Source organism: Ictalurus punctatus, chromosome 4 (genome assembly GCF_001660625.3).
Source record: "Ictalurus punctatus breed USDA103 chromosome 4, Coco_2.0, whole genome shotgun sequence".
Lineage (NCBI taxonomy): Eukaryota > Metazoa > Chordata > Actinopteri > Siluriformes > Ictaluridae > Ictalurus > Ictalurus punctatus.
Genome location: NC_071284.1, coordinates 32552468 through 32570553, shown reverse-complemented (window position 1 = coordinate 32570553; position 18086 = coordinate 32552468). Strand labels below are relative to the sequence as shown.

Here is an 18086-nt window from a genome sequence, read left to right as displayed (position 1 = left end):
ACAAGACAAGATAACATACACCAGATTTACTATATTATGTTGCAAATCACCATCCACCACAAAACATTGTTAATATGAGTTATCTAGACCATCATTTCCCAACCTTTTTTCAGTCACGGCACTCTTTGAAATTTGAAAAAAAATTGTGGCACTCTACACAAACACTAATGCTAGACAGCGTTACGCCTGGTTTATACTCAATGCATCTGAAATAGCGTGAGGAAGAGTGGAAGAGGAAGAGGAAGAGCAAAAATGACGTCATCGCAGAGTGGGCGGTCGAGCACGTTGAGTGTGCGAGGCCTTATTTCTCGTGGCTGTTTGCACAGCATTTTTTGTAACTTGCTGCACGGTGCCACATGTGGAAATAAATGACTTCGAGGCGACTCTTGCTGAAAGGTACAATTGTACAGGCATTTCTATGATCCATCCATGCGGGACCAAAATGGCACAAAATTCTTGGAAAGGTTTTTAAAAATAGTGGTTTAGATTTGCTTTGTACATGCTGTTGAAAGAATAATGGCATAGTCACCTCTGAGCCTCATCCAAGACCATAAAATAGCAACTGTTTACAGGCTAGAGAAGTTGAATGGGGCAGATGAGGCCAAAGATAGAGACTGGTGACGTCATATATACAGTATCTCACAAAAGTGAGTACACCCCTCACATTTTTGTAAATATTTGATTACATCTTTTAATGTGACCACACTGAAGAAATGACACTTTGCTACAAAGTAAAAGTAGTGAGTGTACAGCTTGTGTAACAGTATAAATTTGCTGTACCTTCAAAATAACTCGACACACAGCCATTAATGTCTAAACCACTGGCAACAAAAGTGAGTATACCCCTGAGTGAAAATGTCCAAATTGGGCCCAAAGTGTCAATATTTTGTGTGGCCACCATTATTTTCCAGCACTGCCTTAACCCTCTTTGACATGGAGTTCACCAGAGCTTCACAGGTTGCCACTGGAGTCCTCTCCCACTCCTCCATGATGACATCACGGAGCTGGTGGATGTTAGAGACCTTGTGCTCCTCCACCTTCCGTTTGAGGATGCCCCACAGATGCTCAATAGGATTTAGGTCTGAAGACATGCTTTGCCAGTCCATCACCTTTACCCACAGCTTCTTTAGTGTGTTTGGAGTCGTTATCATGCTGGAATACTGCCCTGTGGCCCAGTCTCTGAAGGGAGGGGATCATGCTCTGCTTCAGTTTGTCACAGTACATGTTGGCATTCATGGTTCCCTCAATGAACTGTAGCTCCCCAGTGCCAGCAGCACTCATTCAGCCCCAGACCATGACACTCCCACCACCATGCGTGACTGTAGGCAAGACACACTTGTCTTTGTACTCCTCACCTGGTTGCCACCTCACACGCTTGACACCATCTGAACCAAATAAGTTTATCTCGGTCTCATCAGCAGGCTGAGCAACGACCACAGCCGGGCAGGCAGGCTGAGTGAAGTCCTCGGCGGAGCATGAAGGCTGAGCGACGACCACAGCCGGTCAGGCAGGCTGAGCGAAGTCCTCGGCAGAGCATGCAGGCAGAGCGACGACCACAGCCGGTCAGGCAGGCTGAGCGAAGTCCTCGGCGGAGCATGAAGGCGGAGCGACGACCAAAGCCGGGCAGGCAGGCTGAGCGACGTCCTCGGCGGCGCATGAAAGCGGAGCCACGTCCTCGGCGGCACATGAAAGCGGAGCGACGTCCTCGGCGGCACATGAAAGCGGAGCGACGTCCTCGGCAGGGCAGGGAAGCAGGGCAACATCCTCGTCAGAGCATGAAAGCGGAGCGATGTCCCTGGCTGAACAGGGAAACAGAGCGCTGTACTCAGGAGTGCAGGAAAGCGAAGCAAAGTCCCCTGTGAGGCCAGGGAGAGGAGCGTGGGTCTCCGTGAGGCCAGGGAGAGGAGCGTGGGTCTCCTCAAAGCAGGAGGGGGGAACGATGTTCGCCATGGAGCAGGGAAGCTGAGCGACGACCTCAGCCGAGCAGGGAGGCTGAGCGACGTCCACAGCTGAGCAGGAAGGCTGAGCGGCGTCCACAGCTGAGCAGGGAAACTGCAGCTCTGGAGTGGAGCTCTCCTTGTAGGTCTCAGGCAGGGGCACTGATGTCACCAGGTGAACCTTGGGCAAAGGCGGATCTTGGGCGGCCGTGTTGGTAGACCCGGGCGTGAGCAGACCTTGGCTGTGCGTGTCGGCAGACTCGGGTGTGAGCAGACCTTGGCTGTGCGTGTCGGCAGACTCGGGTGTGAGCAGACCTTGGCTGTGCGTGTCGGCAGACTCGGGCGTGAGCAGAACTTGGCTGCGCGTGTCGGCAGACTCGGGCGTGAGCAGAACTTGGCTGCGTGTGTCGGCAGACTTGGGCGTAGGCTGAACTTGGGCAGCCGGGTCGGTAGACTTGGGCGTGGACTGAACTTGGGCAGCCGGGTCGGTAGTTTTGGGTGTGGGCTGGTTAGTAGGCTTAGATATTAGCGGAACTTGGTCAACTGGATCAGCAGGCTTGGACGTGACATCAGGAACTTGAGACTTGACTTGGACTTCAGGGACTTGAGACTTGACTTGGACCTCAGGGACTTGAGACTTGACTTGGACCTCAGGGACTTGAGACTTGACTTGGACCTCAGGGTTGAGCTCTGGTGCTGGAGCCTCCCTGTTAACCTCTAGCTGGAGCTCGGCAGGTGAGCCCACCTCGTGGGTCTCAGGTTCGAACTCTGAGGTCGCCAGGTTAACCCCAGGCTGTAGATCTGGCACTGAGACCTCCTCGTAGGTCTCGTGCTGGAACTCTGAGGCAGCCATGTGGACTTCTGGTTGGAGCTCGGCGGGTGAGACCTCGTCGTGGGTCTCAGGTTCGAACTCTGATTCTGAGGTCGCTACGTTGACTTCTGGCTGTAGTGTTATAGGGGCTTTTCGGTGTAGACGTTTGTGCTGACACCAGCTGCTCTTGAAGCATTCTTTGGAGCAGAAAAATACTTCCTGGAGGCCCAGCTTCTTGCAGGTGGGACACTGAAGCCGAGTCCCTCTCCCACAGCCCTCAGTCATACATCGCAGAGAATTCCTCCCCGCGTTGACCGGAACATGAAGTGGATCACTGGTGACTGCCCTGTCAATTCCCTCATAATAGAGGTTGAATGACAGGTCAGCCTGGGGCTGTCCATTGACTCTCCACCCCAGTAAATCCAAGCCATGTAGTTGTCCGGGCTGCGTGAACTCCTTCATAAAAAGTTCTGCAAACTGAGTGACATCATGGAGGGCTGGCGACCCAGCACTCACCAGCTGCTCCACCCAGTCACGGGCCGGACCACAAAACCTGGACACCAGGAACCCGATCCACTGTCTCTTAGAAGGCTTGGGATATGCCAGGCTGCAAAAATACACCTGGCAGCTAAACAGAAACTCCAGCGGGTAGCTCCCCAATCCCGCTGTCTCCGGCGGAGGTGCGACGTCGTACCTTTGGGGAAATTGCACGGACTAAAAACGCGGCCAGTAATCCGAGCGTTCCCCGATGAGGTATTGTCCTACTACTTCCCTGGTTTCTGTAGCGTGACTTCTCTCTCGTCCTCGTGCTGCATCCATGTTGGGGCGGAAGATTCTGTCACGTATCGTGACGGAGCGGAGATAGGATGGATGCAAGTGCAGTATGAACAGTTGTTTATTTTAAAAGAGAGACAGGCAGACAAATCCAAAACGTGAACCATAAACGTAATACAAAACAGGCGAAGGTCAGGCGATCGGCAAACAAGCATACACAGGGTTAAACATGAATCAATGTCGTGGTCACGGAAAACAGGGTCGATAAACATGAACTATGACGAGGAACTGGGAGCGGATAACCCAGCGTGAACTAACTCTAAACATGGACCGTGACTATGACTACTATACGAACTAATCTAACTCTATGATAATCTTCCGCGTTGTGTGCTGGGAGGCGCGCGGTATATATGTGGACATGATCAGAGTCTAAACTGCTAGGAGCTGAGAGCAATACAGACACACGTGAAATCCCAGCCAATGACAGAACAGGGAGGAGACATGACAGAAACATAAACAAAACACACGTGTCCAGATGTCACTACTGTCAACAATGGAAAAGCAGGTGCTCGCGCATTCGCGCTTCAAGGGGAAATCATGACATGAGCAAGCCTGTGGCGACGGTGGCAAGGAAAGACTCTCTAAGATGTTAAGAGGAAGAAACCTTGAGAGGGACCAGACTCAGAAGGGAACCCATCCTCATCTGGGTAACAACAGATAGTGTGAAAATTTTCATTATGGATTTATATGAAGTCTGTTTGTCCTTAGAAGTAGCCATAGTCCCAGCAATCTGGAATTGGAGTAGATGAGAACTCCATCCAGAGGTAGGAGATCCGAAACGGATCAGGTATGTCCAGAGAGCAGAAAGGATCAGGATCTCTAGTATCTCCATAAAATCGTGTGTGGCTCGACAGAAGGAGAGAGGGAGAGAAAAGATTATTAGGACTGTGCTTAGCATAACAGAAAATCTAGTCAGGGTAGGCTTGAGTAAACAAATATGTTTTAAGCCTAGACTTAAACACTGAGACTGTGTCTGAGTCCCGAACACTAATTGGAAGACTGTTCCATAACTGTGGGGCTCTATAAGAGAAAGCTCTTCCCCCTGCTGTAGCCTTCGCTATTCGAGGTACCGTCAAATAGCCTGCATCTTTTGATCTAAGTAGGCGTGGTGGATCATAGAAAACCAAAAAGTCGCTTAGATACTGTGGTGCGAGACCATTTAGTGCTTTATAGGTTAATAATAGTATTTGATAATCAATGCGAGATTTCACTGGGAGGCAATTCAGTGTTGATAAGATCGAGGTGATGTGGTCATATTTTCTGGTTCTAGTTAGGACTCTAGCAGCTGCATTCTGGACTAACTGGAGCTTGTTCCTACTGGAACATCCAGACAGTAAGGCATTACAGTAATCTAGTCCAGAGGTGACGAAAGCATGAACTAATATTTCTGCATCATGTAGTGACAATATATTTCTTATCTTAGAAATATTCCTGAGATGAAAGAAGGCTCTCCTAGTAAGACTGGAGTCAATAATCACACTAAGGTCTTTTACTGCGGCACATGATGAAACAGAAAGACCATCCAGAGTAACTATTTGATCAGAAAGCTTACTTCTAGCTACACGTAGTCCTAGTACAAGTACTTCTGTCTTATCAGAATTAAGTAAAAGGAAGTTAGTTAGCATCCAACGACTAATGTCCTTTACACATTCCTCAACTTTATTAAGCTGCTGTCTGTCCTCTGGCTTCGCTGAAACATACAACTGTGTATCATCAACATAACAGTGGAAGCTAATTCCATGTTTACGAATAAGTTGACTAGAGGTAGCATATATAAAGTAAAAAAGGTAGCATATATATAGTAAAAAGCAGTGGGCCTAAAACAGAACTTTGTGGAACACCAAATTCAACCTCGGTATGCGTGGAGAAGTCACCATTTACATCTATGAACTGATAATGATCGGTCAAATAAGACCTGAACCAGGAGAGGACTGGTCCCTTAATGCCAACAACATTTTCTAATCTATCTATCATTTTCTAATCTATCTAATCTATCTAAGTATGATTTATAATATCAAAAGCTGTACTAAGGTCAAGTAACACAAGCAGCGAGACACAACCCTGATCAGAGGCCAGTAGTAGGTCGTTTACTACTTTAATTAACGCTGTCTCTATGCTATGATGAGGTCTAAATCCTGACTGATACATTTCATGAATGTTGTTCCTGTGTAACTATGAGCATAGCTGCTGTGCTACAACATTTTCTAAGATCTTGGAGATGAAGGGGAGATTTGATATAGGTCTATAGCTGGACAGTTGAGAGGGGTCAAGGTCAGGTTTTTTAATCAGGTGTTTAATAACTGCTAATTTAAGTGATTTAGGTACATAGCCAGTGCTAATGGAAGAATTGATTATATTTAAAAGCGGTTCAATTACTCCAGGACAAATCTGTTTAAAGAAATATGTAGGTACAGGATCTAGTATGCAAGTTGATGAATTTGCTGAAGAGATTAATGAAGCTAGTTTGGTCTCTCTAAGAAGAGTAAAACATTCTAAACATTGATTTGATATTGCTATATTATCGTCTATAGGGTTAGTTATAATACTGTCTGGTTTTAGTTTAATAGCCTGAAGTTGGTGAGCCAGTTCTTGAATATGACATCATAAACTGGCAGAAAGATGGTTGAGGTGGAATCAGGTTTCAGAGCGTGGGCAGCTATGATGGTTCAGTTCCCTGTTGCCAGCTGCTGAAGATGGACATGGACTTGACAGAGTGGAAAGGAGAGCAGAGCCAGGTGTTAACTCTGAAAAATTAATCACCTAGTTAGTTTACTATTAGTTAATCATGCTTTTACTCATTGTGTTTCCTACAGTCTGACCTTGAATAATGCATAATAGAACATCTTAAAATCTTCTAGCTATTTCTAAACTTTCTAGGTATTTTGCTAGGTTTTATTTCACAATGTGTGCTTTTGCTATTTGGTCATTTTACTTCCTTGTGAATTTGTACAAGCTAATTTTAGTGTACATAATCCTGCAGGTGCCTTTGTCTCTGTGCACGGCCCCCTGTCCTCCTGGGACTCGACAGGCCACAAGACCAGGCAAACCCATCTGCTGTTTTGACTGTCTGCCTTGTACCAAGGGAGAGTTCACCAATAAATCAGGTAAAAAGAAATAAATATTCGAAATAGCTATGAAGACGTATGAATTTTTCATGTTTTTTTTTTTTTTTTTACAGTATATGCACAAATCATGCCAAGTTGCGTAATTATTTTTAACCCTTTACCATAGTTACTACTTTTTTCTTAAATTTTTATTTAGTTTTTATATGTTTTAATTCGTGAAATGTTTTAAAAACGTTACAAATTGTCATTACAGAGGCGATAAATATGACAAATATAATGCATAAAATTTTATACCAAAGTCCTGTTCAATTCACAAATCTGAAGGGTCAGAAGGTGTTGACTTATTTTTTGTAAGAGAAGCTCTGACAGTAGTGCAGCTACTCATTATAATACTTTATCATTTCTATAGTAATTGCATAGGGACTATGGCAGACACTCCACATAATCTAATATTAATAATAAATGGACTAAAAATGTGTTGTTATTTAACAAAGAAAAAATGTATAATCATTGATAGAGTAAAGCTTTCTGTACTAAGACGTTTACTGTTTTATTTATTGACGTAGACTCCAGTCTCAGCAAACAGTCAGAGGTATAACTGTTCATAAGTTTCCCACAATGGGTAAGTCTGACAGAGGATGTTACGTTTCTTATGCATTTAAAAATGCAGCTGCAGCAAAAGGAATTTTTCATCCTATTTACTTCAAGAGAAAGTGAGGAAACAACTGTTTATAGCTGCTATAACATAAGTGATTTTTGCAAAAATTGCAAAAATGCAATTGTTGACAAATTGCTTTGGCATAAGATGAATAGAACACTTCATGATGTGCAGGTATACAGTAGGAGCCTTCACGTTGCATACCTTCCATAAATATGTGTGTGTGTTTCTTGCAGGTGCCACACAATGTGTCCAGTGTCCTCTCTACTACTGGTCCAATGCTGAATTTGTGGCATACCGCTTATCCTTTCTTCAGGGTCACAGGGAACCTGGAGCCTATCCCAGGGAGCATCAGGCACAAGGCAGGGTACACCCTGGAAAGCCAAACAGCCTACCATGCATGTCTTTGGACTGGGGGAGGAAACATGAGTACCCGGAGGAAACCCCCGCAGCACAGGGAGAACATGCAAACTCCGCACACACAGGGCCTCGGTGGGAGTCGAACCCCCGACCCTGGAGGTGAGAGCAAACGTGCTAACCACTAAGCCACCATGCGCTAGTTTGATGTTCATGTCCAGTAAATCCAAACGGATGTGCAGTAAAGATTATTTTGTGAAATTTAATGACAAACTCATGGACAAACATGCTATTGTTCTATTTAAATTTGGGAATAGCTTGATTAAAAATAATAATCAGAGTCAGAAAGAGGCATAACGACTCAGAGTCAGAGATCAGAGAATCACAATTTTTATTTCCTATATTACAATATATCTGCATATAGCCATATATGTTCCATGCATTTAATTAATGACCCGGTATATACACATGCAGCTTATAAGCTTTCACATATTGATCACTCAAACTCAGTTAATGTTTATAAAGAGTGATGTACACATCAATATCTAATTGGAAATGGAAAGAGGGCATACAGTTCAGTAAATGTTCATTAGAACCAGCGTTTAAGAATGGTTTTCATTTTTGGTTTAAAAAAAAATATTATAAAAAACTAACATGTAGTGTGTGGATATTAAAATTCCATTTTAATTCAGCAGGAATTCTCGTAGTAATAATGTGCATGTAAAAACGTTAATAAAGCTGACCCTATACATGTTAAAACAACCTTATACTAGTGGTGTATTGCAGAGGCTGCTGCAAGCATAATCATATTTATTATTTGACTGTACACTTTAACTTTTCACAAATTAAACATAAAAAAAAAATTGATTATCCTAAAAGAATATTGGTGAGGTTTGGAAACTATGTACACATAAGCAACATACATTGTGACAAATTGCTGGACCTTCATGTTAACTTTGCTTTTTATTTGAGACTCTCAAAGTGCCTTAGAGGGCACTTTACCCATAAGGTGCTTCTTGGTATTCTGTTCTGGCCTAAAAACAATAATAAAACATTTGGGAGCAAAAATACAAATAATCAAACCAAAGCTTGAAGCCAAAATTGCAAATATTTCCACAGCTACAGTGAATTTTCCAGGAGAGCTGACATAAGCGGGAATAAAGGTGATCCAAACTGCACAGAATATGAGCATGCTGAAAGTAATGAATTTAGCTTCATTAAAGTTATCCGGCAACTTCCGAGCCAGAAAAGCTAAAATAAAACATAAAAGAGCCAAGAGTCCAATATATCCCAGTACAGCCCAGAAACCTATGGTAGAACCTAAGCCACATTCCAAGATAATTCTTTCCTTGTACTGTTTTATGTTTTTGAAGGGGAAAGGAGGGGATATTGTTAACCAAAGCACACAAATGAGGACCTGTATTAGAGTGAAGGCAAATACACTGAGTCTTTGTTGTGGAGGTCCAAACCATTTCATTACATTACTACCTGGAAGTGTAGCCCTAAAGGCCATTAACACAACTAATGTTTTCCCCAGAACACAGGAAATGCAGAGGACGAAGGTGATCCCAAATGCTGTGTGGCGCAGCATACAGGACCAGTCAGAGGGCTGTCCAATGAAAGTAAGTGAACAAAGAAAACACAAAGTCAAAGAAAAAAGCAACAGGAAGCTCAACTCAGAGTTGTTGGCCCGGACAATAGGAGAGGTCCTGTGCTTGTAAAAGACAGCGGCCACACACACAGCCATGAAGGCCCCAGCGATGGAAAATACTGTTAGGATGATGCCTAGAGTGTCGTCCCAGGACAGGAACTCAACAGGCTTTGGGAGGCAGCTATCTTGCTTGGTGTTGGGCCAAAACTCAGGAGAGCAGCGCAAACAATCCAGTGAATCTAGGAGCAAAATCACAGTGGTTTAATATATCAGGTCTTATAGGCCACACATGATAGTTTACATTACAGTAGCACAAGGTAATAATGAAGTTAGGCTATGATTGCTGTCAGCAAGTTCTCTCGTATCTGTTGTCTCCATGATGATCAAACTCTTCTGCAGGAATATACAATATTTGAAGCTCAGGTCTATGTCCATGCATTTGTTCTGCCATGTAAGCAATGCCAAAATGCCCTTATTTGATAGACTGAGAATAATGTATGTGGACACCTGACCAGTCACAGCCATATGTGCTTGTAACATCCCATTATAGACTTAATCCCCTTTTGGTGTAATTATAAAATCCACTCTTCTAGGTAGGTTTTCCACTAGATTTTGGAGTGTGTCTGTGGTGATTTGTGCTCATTTAGCCACACGGGTATGAGTGAGATCAGGCACTGATATTGGGTGAGGAGGCCTGGTGTGCAGTCAGTATTCCAATGTGTCCCAGAATTGTTCAGTGTGGTTGAGGTCAGGACTCTTTGCAGGCCACTCCAGGTCTTCCACATCAACCTTTATGCTTTGAGCACTGGGGCATTTTAATGCTTGAACATGTTAGGTCCTCTTAGTGGCAGTGGAGAGAATTTTTTTTAATGCTATAGCATACAAGGGCATTCTAGATTTTTGTGTGCTTCAAACTTTGTGCTAACAGTTTGGGGAAGAACCACACATGGGTGTGATGTTCAGGTGTCTCCATACTTTTGGCCATACAGTGTTCACATTCATATTGTATTTACAACCTGTCTTGTTACTGATCTCTCCTTCAGCACATGGAATACAATCATAGCAGCAGACAGGCCTTCCCTTCTGCACAGCTTTCCTAGTGCCTGGAGGACAGCTCTCACTGCACACAGACACTGGTACCTATTTAAAAATATGTAATAAATGTATAGAGTGCATTAGACAATTAATAGTACTGCATAACCAAAATGGGAGTAAAAAACAAACAAACAAACAAACAAACAATAAACAATCCAGTTTTGTTATCCTGTTGTTTTGTAATGTATTAAATACATTTAGACTGCACCTCTGTCTGTTTGCCAACCCAACTGATATTTCTGCTCATACTGAACTCCTGTCCTCGTGGTTTGGATGAATCATAATGGCCCACTGTTATGAAATCCAAAGTGCCATCCTTGTCAATCTGCCAGTTTATGAGTTCATAGGCAGCTTGAGGATCTCCATTAGAATCAAAGGAGACCTGAAAGCCATTTCTTGTAGTGAAGTTCAGTCTCTTGAGCTGATTACGTATCTGCAATGGTAAACGTAATTTCATGAATGGTTCTGTAGTTTAAAGCAGGAGTTCTCAATTTTTTTCATTAAATAATAATAATAATAATAATAATAATAATAATAACAATAATAATAATAATAATTATAATAATAATAATAATAATAATAATAATAATAATAATAAACACATTATGTGGACAGCATAGATTTGTTTCATGAACATTATTTAAATTATTTATTACAAACATTCTATTCCTTAACTTTCCACCAACAGATTAAGTCCAAGTTGACATCAATTTTCTTTTGTAGTATTGATTTTTGGAAGGAATCCATTTAATTCAGGGAATTTATGCACACACACACACACACACACACACACACACACACAGACTAATAACTAGCCTATAAGAACTCAGTAATAATGTTGTGAATAAATAAAAAAAAATACATATATTACTTGGATATATTTCATGGATCCTGGGGTTGTGAGCAACCGGTTTAAATTATAATAAATATATTTAATGTATGTGTTATAGCTACCTGCCATGGTGTAAATTTAATATTCTTGTCGCATTGGGTGTCATTACATATTAATCCGTGGATGGCGTGCGCAATGGCATATGTTGCTTTGTATACCATATTAGTGACTCGCAACTGAGACGTGTCTGTATACGCGTTATGAAGCGCATGAATGTCCTCACTGCCGTCACACTGCCGTGCGCCCTCAGTTCGCCCTCTAAGGTTACAAGTAAATGAGCTTTCCCAAAATTCTGCTAACAGAGGCGATTTCAATGCTTCAGTTGGAGTCAGGTCAAGCAGAAACTCACGAAACCCTGGGATAACTGACCGGGGAATCCCGAACCCTATTGCTCCGGCGCACATATTGAAGCGCAACAATTCGGGCTCTATAATCCACGTTTCGCTTCCAATCCACTGAAGTGGAGGCGGTGGTTGTCGTGCCAGTTCCTCTAAGAGAAACCTCATGTCTCCAGATGCAACAAATGCCACTATAACCCGGGCTGTTGATCTGCGGATCACATTTGCTACTCGCTCCAGTTTACTTTGCGGCTGTGTCCTGTAGTAGGCCTCGGAGTACTCCACACATATCCCCTCCGTTTGCGCAGCCTTTAGGAATGATGCCATTCCGTAATTTCCATAATCCGAGTCGCTGCGCACTGCTCCAATCCATGTCCAGCCAAAATGCTTGACCATTCTTGCTAGTGCAGCTGCTTGGTGTTGGTCACTAGGTATGGTCCTAAAGAAGGCAGGGTACTGATTCTTATCACTCAGACATGAGCAGGTCGCATAGTGACTCACCTGGAATTCAAACAATGCAAAAACGAGTAGTTGCACCAATAATCTATTTTTAAACTTATTTTTAAGTACATATTGCAGAAAATAGAGTAGCATGCAACCTGTACCTGTGGAATTCCAAAAAGCCCAAGCGTTCTAGCCATGCTTATTGACGGGGTGGATGCAGATTCTCCTATGATAGCAGGTACAGCTGCAGATTTTGCACAGACATCTGTGTCATTGAACATTGACTCCACGCCATTTGCAAACTGAAATGCAACTTTTATTGACATCGGCACAGAAGAGCATGAATCATGTATCTGGTATCCTAACGTGATGCCTGGTAGGAGATCAGTTCTGTTGTTGATCTCGTGAATGCTGAACTGCATGGCACGGGCGAAGCGCAGTTCTCTGAAATCCATGCTGTTAGGACACAGTAAGATATCAAAATTGCCTTAAACAAATGAATAGACTAATTGGATTTACATAATGTTTGTAGATGTCTTCTGAAATATATACAAATAATAATTTCATAATTTTCTGTTCAGTCCACACACAGACCTTCCAGAGCACTGCAGCTGTGATGGCTGCCAGGTGTAAGTGTTCTGCTCTGATCTGGTGTAGTAATGAATTGAGAAAATCCCTCCTATCATGAAGTCTCCATTCATAAAAATTCCAGGTAGCTGAGGATCAGTCCACAGTCTGCAGCTAAGCCAGTTAGCTTTACACACTGCACAGTTGGGCACAGTTATCCAAAGAATTGGCACAAAAGGCATCAAACTAAAAATGAGCTGCATGGCAGAACCAGTGGTACACGACACTGTGAAGTATAAGATGGCTAGTCACGTTTCTTTATATGGTCCTTTTGTTGTGATGCTACAGGTTTTTTTTGGCTCCGTGGGTGTGATTGGGCTCAAAGAGGCGTGCTTATTCAGGATTCAGCAGTAATTATGGACTTTTATTTCTGTCTTTCTTTCTGTACATACATGCATACGCACAGTACTATGGAAAAGTCTCAGGCACACCCCCTATGTTATCCCCATATCTTATCCACATGGTCTTGCGACACAGTACCTGAGCAACATTTTGGTCTTTTATGATCCACCACGACGAGCCTTTTTATGCACCTGCTGTACTGGAATAGCCAGACATTAAGGCATTACAATAATCCAACCTAGAGGTAAAAAAACAAAAAAAACAAAAAACAACTAATTTTTCTACATTGTGTAGTGACATTGTATTTTAATACAATAGCAATATTTCTGAGATGAAAGAAGGCTAATCTATTAATATTATCTACATGAGCTTCAAATGAAAAACTGGAGTCAAAAATCACACCAAGGTCTAGGCTTATACACACTGCAATGTGTTTGTTTTATCCTTGGCTTTTGGGGCTGGATAACTATTTAACAACATAATCAAAAATCAGAGAAAAAAGGTTTTATTTACCATATTAACACAATTGTTACAGAAATATATCACTGTAAACATTTAATTAACTGGTAAATTCATATGCAGTTTCCATGCATTCAGATACTGGACAGTCAAAAAGAATCAATGTCGTCAAAGAGAGAGTTACCATGGAAACCAGAAAAGATGGTAATCAAAAAGCTTATTATATATGTGTGGTTTAAATTAGTCTTAAAGTGTTTAGCTATATTAGAAATATTTTCATTACTGGGATTCATGTAACAAAAATGATCTACTCCCTTATACTTTACATATTTACACAATAGATAATCTAAAAGTTATAGTTAATGTCCAGGACTATAATGTTTCCTTGGCTATTTGAGTGAGGCTCTCAAAGAGCCTTAGAGGGCACTTTACCCATAAGGTGCTTCTTGGTATTCTCCTCAGGCCTAAAAATGATTATGAAACATTTGGGAGCAAAAATACAAATAATCAAACCAAAGCTTGAAGCCAGAATAGCAAATATTTCAACAGCTACAGTGAACTTTCCAGGAGAACTGACATAAGCAGGAATAAACGTGATCCAAACTGCACAGAATATGAGCATGCTGAATGTGATGAATTTGGCTTCATTAAAGTTATCTGGCAACTTCCGTGCCAGAAAAGCCAAAATAAAGCATAAAAGTGCCAAGACTCCTATATATCCCAGCACAGCCCAGAATCCTATAGCTGAACCTAAGCCACATTCCAAAATAATTCTTTCCTTGTAATGTTTAAGATTTTTAAAGGGGAAAGGAGGTGATATTTTCAACCAAAGCACACAAATAAGAACCTGAATAAGAGTGAAGACAAGAACACTGATTCTCTGCTGTGGAGGTCCAAACCATTTCATGACATTACTTCCTGGAAGTGTAGCCCTAAAGGCCATTAACACAACTAATGTTTTCCCCAGAACACAGGAAATGCAGAGGACAAAGGTGACTCCAAACGCTGTGTGGCGCAGCATACAGGACCACTCAGAGGGCTGTCCAATGAAAGTAAGTGAACAGAGGAAACACAGAGTCAGAGAAAAGAGCAACAGAAAACTCAGTTCAGAATTGTTGGCCCGGACAATAGGAGAAGTCCTGTGCTTGTAAAAGACAGCAGCCACACACACAGCCATGAAGGCTCCAGCGATGGAGAATACTGTAAGGATGATGCTGAGAGTGTCATCCCAGGACAGGAACTCAACAGGCTTGGGGAGGCAGCTCTCTCGCTTGGGGTTGGGCCAAAACTCAGGAGGGCAGCGCACACAATCTAAAGAGTCTAAAATAAATAGAATCATATGATAAAGACTTCATGATAGATATTTTAGTAGTAAAAGGTAAAGCTGGAAACATGACTCTCTCCAACAAAACCATCCACAAGCATTGTATTTCTAACTGCAACTTTACTTTCGGACCTCTATAGGTCCTTTAAAGTCTACTTTCCATTTTCATAAGTTCCTCATATTATATAAATAACTTTTAATTTGTATTATTACCCCTGGCTGTTGAGCCTTGTGTGACCATGCAGACAATGGTGGTCCTGCAAAACTAGTCTTGCCTAGTTTCATTGTTTTATTGTTTCCTAATTTCTACTGCTAAACCAATACAAATAAAATATCATTGATTGATTTATGGCCCATTGAGAATCATAACTATTTTCTTAGTGACTTTATTACACTATTAACATTTGAGGTGTATACAGGACTTTCCTTGGATGGAACGCTGTGGGATTAGTAATGGATTACATGGATTAGTACAGTACAACCCTGCTGTGACTATGTGAAGCAGCAATGAAGACAGAATGGAGCAAAGCATATATTCAGTCATGAACTGACAAAAACTAGATATCTTATGCAGAATGAGAACTAAGGCAAAAATAAATGAGTCTACAACGTTATGTACAATGATACATAACCTGTCTTGTTGCTGATCTCTCCTTCAGCACATGGTATACAGTCAAAACAGCAAACAGGCCTTCGCTTCTGTGCAGCTTTTCTGGTGCCTGGGGGACAGCTCTCACTGCACACAGATACTGGTACCTAGTAAGACACAAAGGCACAAATGCAAATTCCGTATTATATTGAAAAATTCCCAGCATTGTAAACCCCACAATACTGCAGTGTACCATTTAATTAACTGAACAATCGAATAAATTATATAAAATTTAACAGTTCTGTGAGAACTGGAGAACTGCTTTGTAATCATGGTAGTTATATGGTAGTCCCTAATTTCTCCATCTGGGGATTAATAAAGTATTATTTTATCTTATCTTGTCTTATAATGTACCTCTGTCTGTCCTCCAACCCAGCTGATATTTCTGCTCATTCTGAACTCCTGTCCTCTTGGTCTGGATGAATCATACTGTCCTACTGTGACAAAATCCAAATTGCCATCTTCCTTAAACTGCCAGTTTATGAGCTCATAGACAGCAGGAGGATCTCCATTAGAATCAAATGAGACCTGAAATCCATTTCTTGTAGTGAAGTTTACTTTTTTGAGCTGGTCAAATATCTGCAGAAAGAATTTCATGAAATGTCACTGCACAGTGTGACTTTGTCTAAATATAGATAATAGGTTTTACTTGGAAACCACAACTAGTGTTGAATACATGACTGAATATAAACATGAATAAATACTAATATCAAGATAAATATATTAATATATTCAGATATTTATGCATCCTCATGACTTAAACCTTTTCAATTAAGCAATTTTATACCTGCATTGGTGTAAATGTAATAGTCTTGTCACATTGTGTGTCATTGCAGATTAGTTCATGGATGGCGTGCGCTATGGCATATGTTGCTTTGTATACCATGTTAGTGACGCGTAACTGAGACGTGTCTGAATATGGGTTCTGGAGTGTGTGAATATCCTCACTGCCATCACATTCTCGCACACCTTCTGTGATGTCTGTCTGCTCTTTAAGATGACAGCTGAATGAGCTTTCCCAAAATTCTCTTAACAGGGGTGATTTCAGTGCTTGTGCTGGAGTTAGGTCTAAAAGAAACTCACGAAGTCCAGGAATAACTGACCGGGGAACACCAAACCCTATTGCGCCGGCGCACATTTTATACCGCAGAAAATCAGGATCAGTGATCCATGTTTCACTCCCAATCCACTGAAGTGGAGGTAGTGGCTGCCGTGCCAGTTCTTCCAAGAGAAATCTCATTTCCCCTGTGTGCATAAACGCAACTAGAACGCGGGCTGTTGATCTGCGGATCACGTTTGCTACTCTCTGCAATTTATTGAGTGACTGTGTCCGGTAATAGACCTCAGAATACTCCACACATATCCCCTCCTCATGTGCAGCCTTTAGGAATGATGCCATTCCATTATTTCCATAGTCTGTGTCGCTGCGCACTGCTCCAATCCATGTCCAACCAAAATGCTTGACCATTTTTGCTAGCGCACCTGCTTGGTGGTGGTCACTAGGTATGGTCCTAAAGAAGGTAGGATACTGATGCTTATCACTTAGACAAGCACAGGTCGCATAGTGACTCACCTAAAATTTAGACAGTATAAGAAAAAAACGAGAGAAAATAGAAAGTAATGTAAGTAACCTTATTCAATCCTTTTTTTTTCTTACTAGTCATAATAGTGTGCACTTCTATGTTTTATTACCTGCATACATAACACCGTATAGACTACAGAGAGATACAATAGAGACGAAATATAGTAAATATGAGTCATTATTTTAACCTGTGGGATTCTAAAAAGACCGAGCACTCTGGCTATACTGATTGATGGCGTTGAAGGAGAATCTCCTATGACAGCTGTTACAGCAGCAACTGCAGATTGTGTACAGGAATTGGTGTTGTTGAAAACTGACTCAAAACCATTCGCAAGCTGAAATGCAAGTTTTATTGCCATTGGCACAGTAGAACATGAATCATGTATCTGGTATCCTAATGTGATGCCTGGCAGGAGATCTGTTCTGTTGTTAATCTCATGGATGGTAAACTCCATAGCACGGGCAAAGCGCAGTTCCCTGTAATCCATGCTGTTAAAACAGAGTAAGATATAAAAACAGTATGATATAAAAGCGACATAATAATATCTGCTATTTGTACATTTTCAGGTTAATCACAAAATTAATTAACTCATGACAGAATAATTAAGAACATAACAAACAAAATGTTTTCAATATTAATTTGTTAAATAATCTTTTTTTAATTTTTTTTAAAAATTTTTATTTTATTTATTTCTAACAAAATCCCTTGTTGTTGTTCAATCAACACACCAACCTTCCAGAGCACTGTAGCTGTGATGGCAGCCTGGTGTAGGTAATTTGTTCTGATTTTGTGTAGTAATGAATAGTGAAAATCCCTCCAATTACAAAGTCTCCATTCATAAATATACCAGGTTGCTGAGGAACAGTCCATAGCCGGCAGCTGAGTGTGTTAGCTTGACATGCTGCAGGGTTGAGCACAGTTATCCACAGAGCTGGTACAAATAGCACCAGGCTGGAAAAGAACTGCATGGCTGAATCTGTGGCTCTCAGTTCTCTGATGGCCAGAAACCTGCTTCACAGT

The 18086-nt window shown here is 41.7% G+C and overlaps 2 protein-coding genes across 2 annotated transcripts; both read right to left on the bottom strand.

The window, feature by feature from the left end:
- Window positions 1-8604: 8604 nt before the first annotated feature.
- On the bottom strand, window positions 8605-12801 carry LOC108263927 (extracellular calcium-sensing receptor-like). The gene is made up of 6 exons (XM_017465151.3): window positions 12677-12801; window positions 12244-12538; window positions 11363-12139; window positions 10617-10841; window positions 10330-10453; window positions 8605-9552 (listed from the first exon to the last, which is right to left on the bottom strand). The coding sequence occupies exons 1-6, from the start codon at window positions 12781-12783 to the stop codon at window positions 8639-8641; spliced, it is 2442 nt and encodes an 813-aa protein (XP_017320640.3). The 5' UTR covers window positions 12784-12801; the 3' UTR covers window positions 8605-8638.
- A 1002-nt stretch (window positions 12802-13803) lies between these two features.
- Window positions 13804-18086, bottom strand: LOC108263926 (extracellular calcium-sensing receptor-like). Its single transcript, XM_017465150.3, has 6 exons — window positions 17799-18086; window positions 17254-17554; window positions 16271-17056; window positions 15838-16062; window positions 15467-15590; window positions 13804-14830 (listed from the first exon to the last, which is right to left on the bottom strand). The coding sequence occupies exons 1-6, from the start codon at window positions 18032-18034 to the stop codon at window positions 13917-13919; spliced, it is 2586 nt and encodes an 861-aa protein (XP_017320639.2). The 5' UTR covers window positions 18035-18086; the 3' UTR covers window positions 13804-13916.

Coding starts and splice junctions, on each gene's coding strand:
- LOC108263926 (XM_017465150.3), bottom strand. CDS start 18,034: ATGCAGTTCTTTTCCAGCCTGGTGCTATTTGTACCAGCTCTGTGGATA. Junction 17,555..17,798: donor CAGCTACAGTGCTCTGGAAG/GTTGGTGTGTTG, acceptor CTGTTTTAACAG/CATGGATTACAGGGAACTGC. Junction 15,591..15,837: donor GGGTTGGAGGACAGACAGAG/GTACATTATAAG, acceptor GTGTCTTACTAG/GTACCAGTATCTGTGTGCAG.
- LOC108263927 (XM_017465151.3), bottom strand. CDS start 12,783: ATGAATGGAGACTTCATGATAGGAGGGATTTTCTCAATTCATTACTAC. Junction 10,842..11,362: donor TTAAATTTACACCATGGCAG/GTAGCTATAACA, acceptor TTACCATTGCAG/ATACGTAATCAGCTCAAGAG. Junction 9,553..10,329: donor AGAGATCAGTAACAAGACAG/GTTGTAAATACA, acceptor TTTTGCTCCTAG/ATTCACTGGATTGTTTGCGC.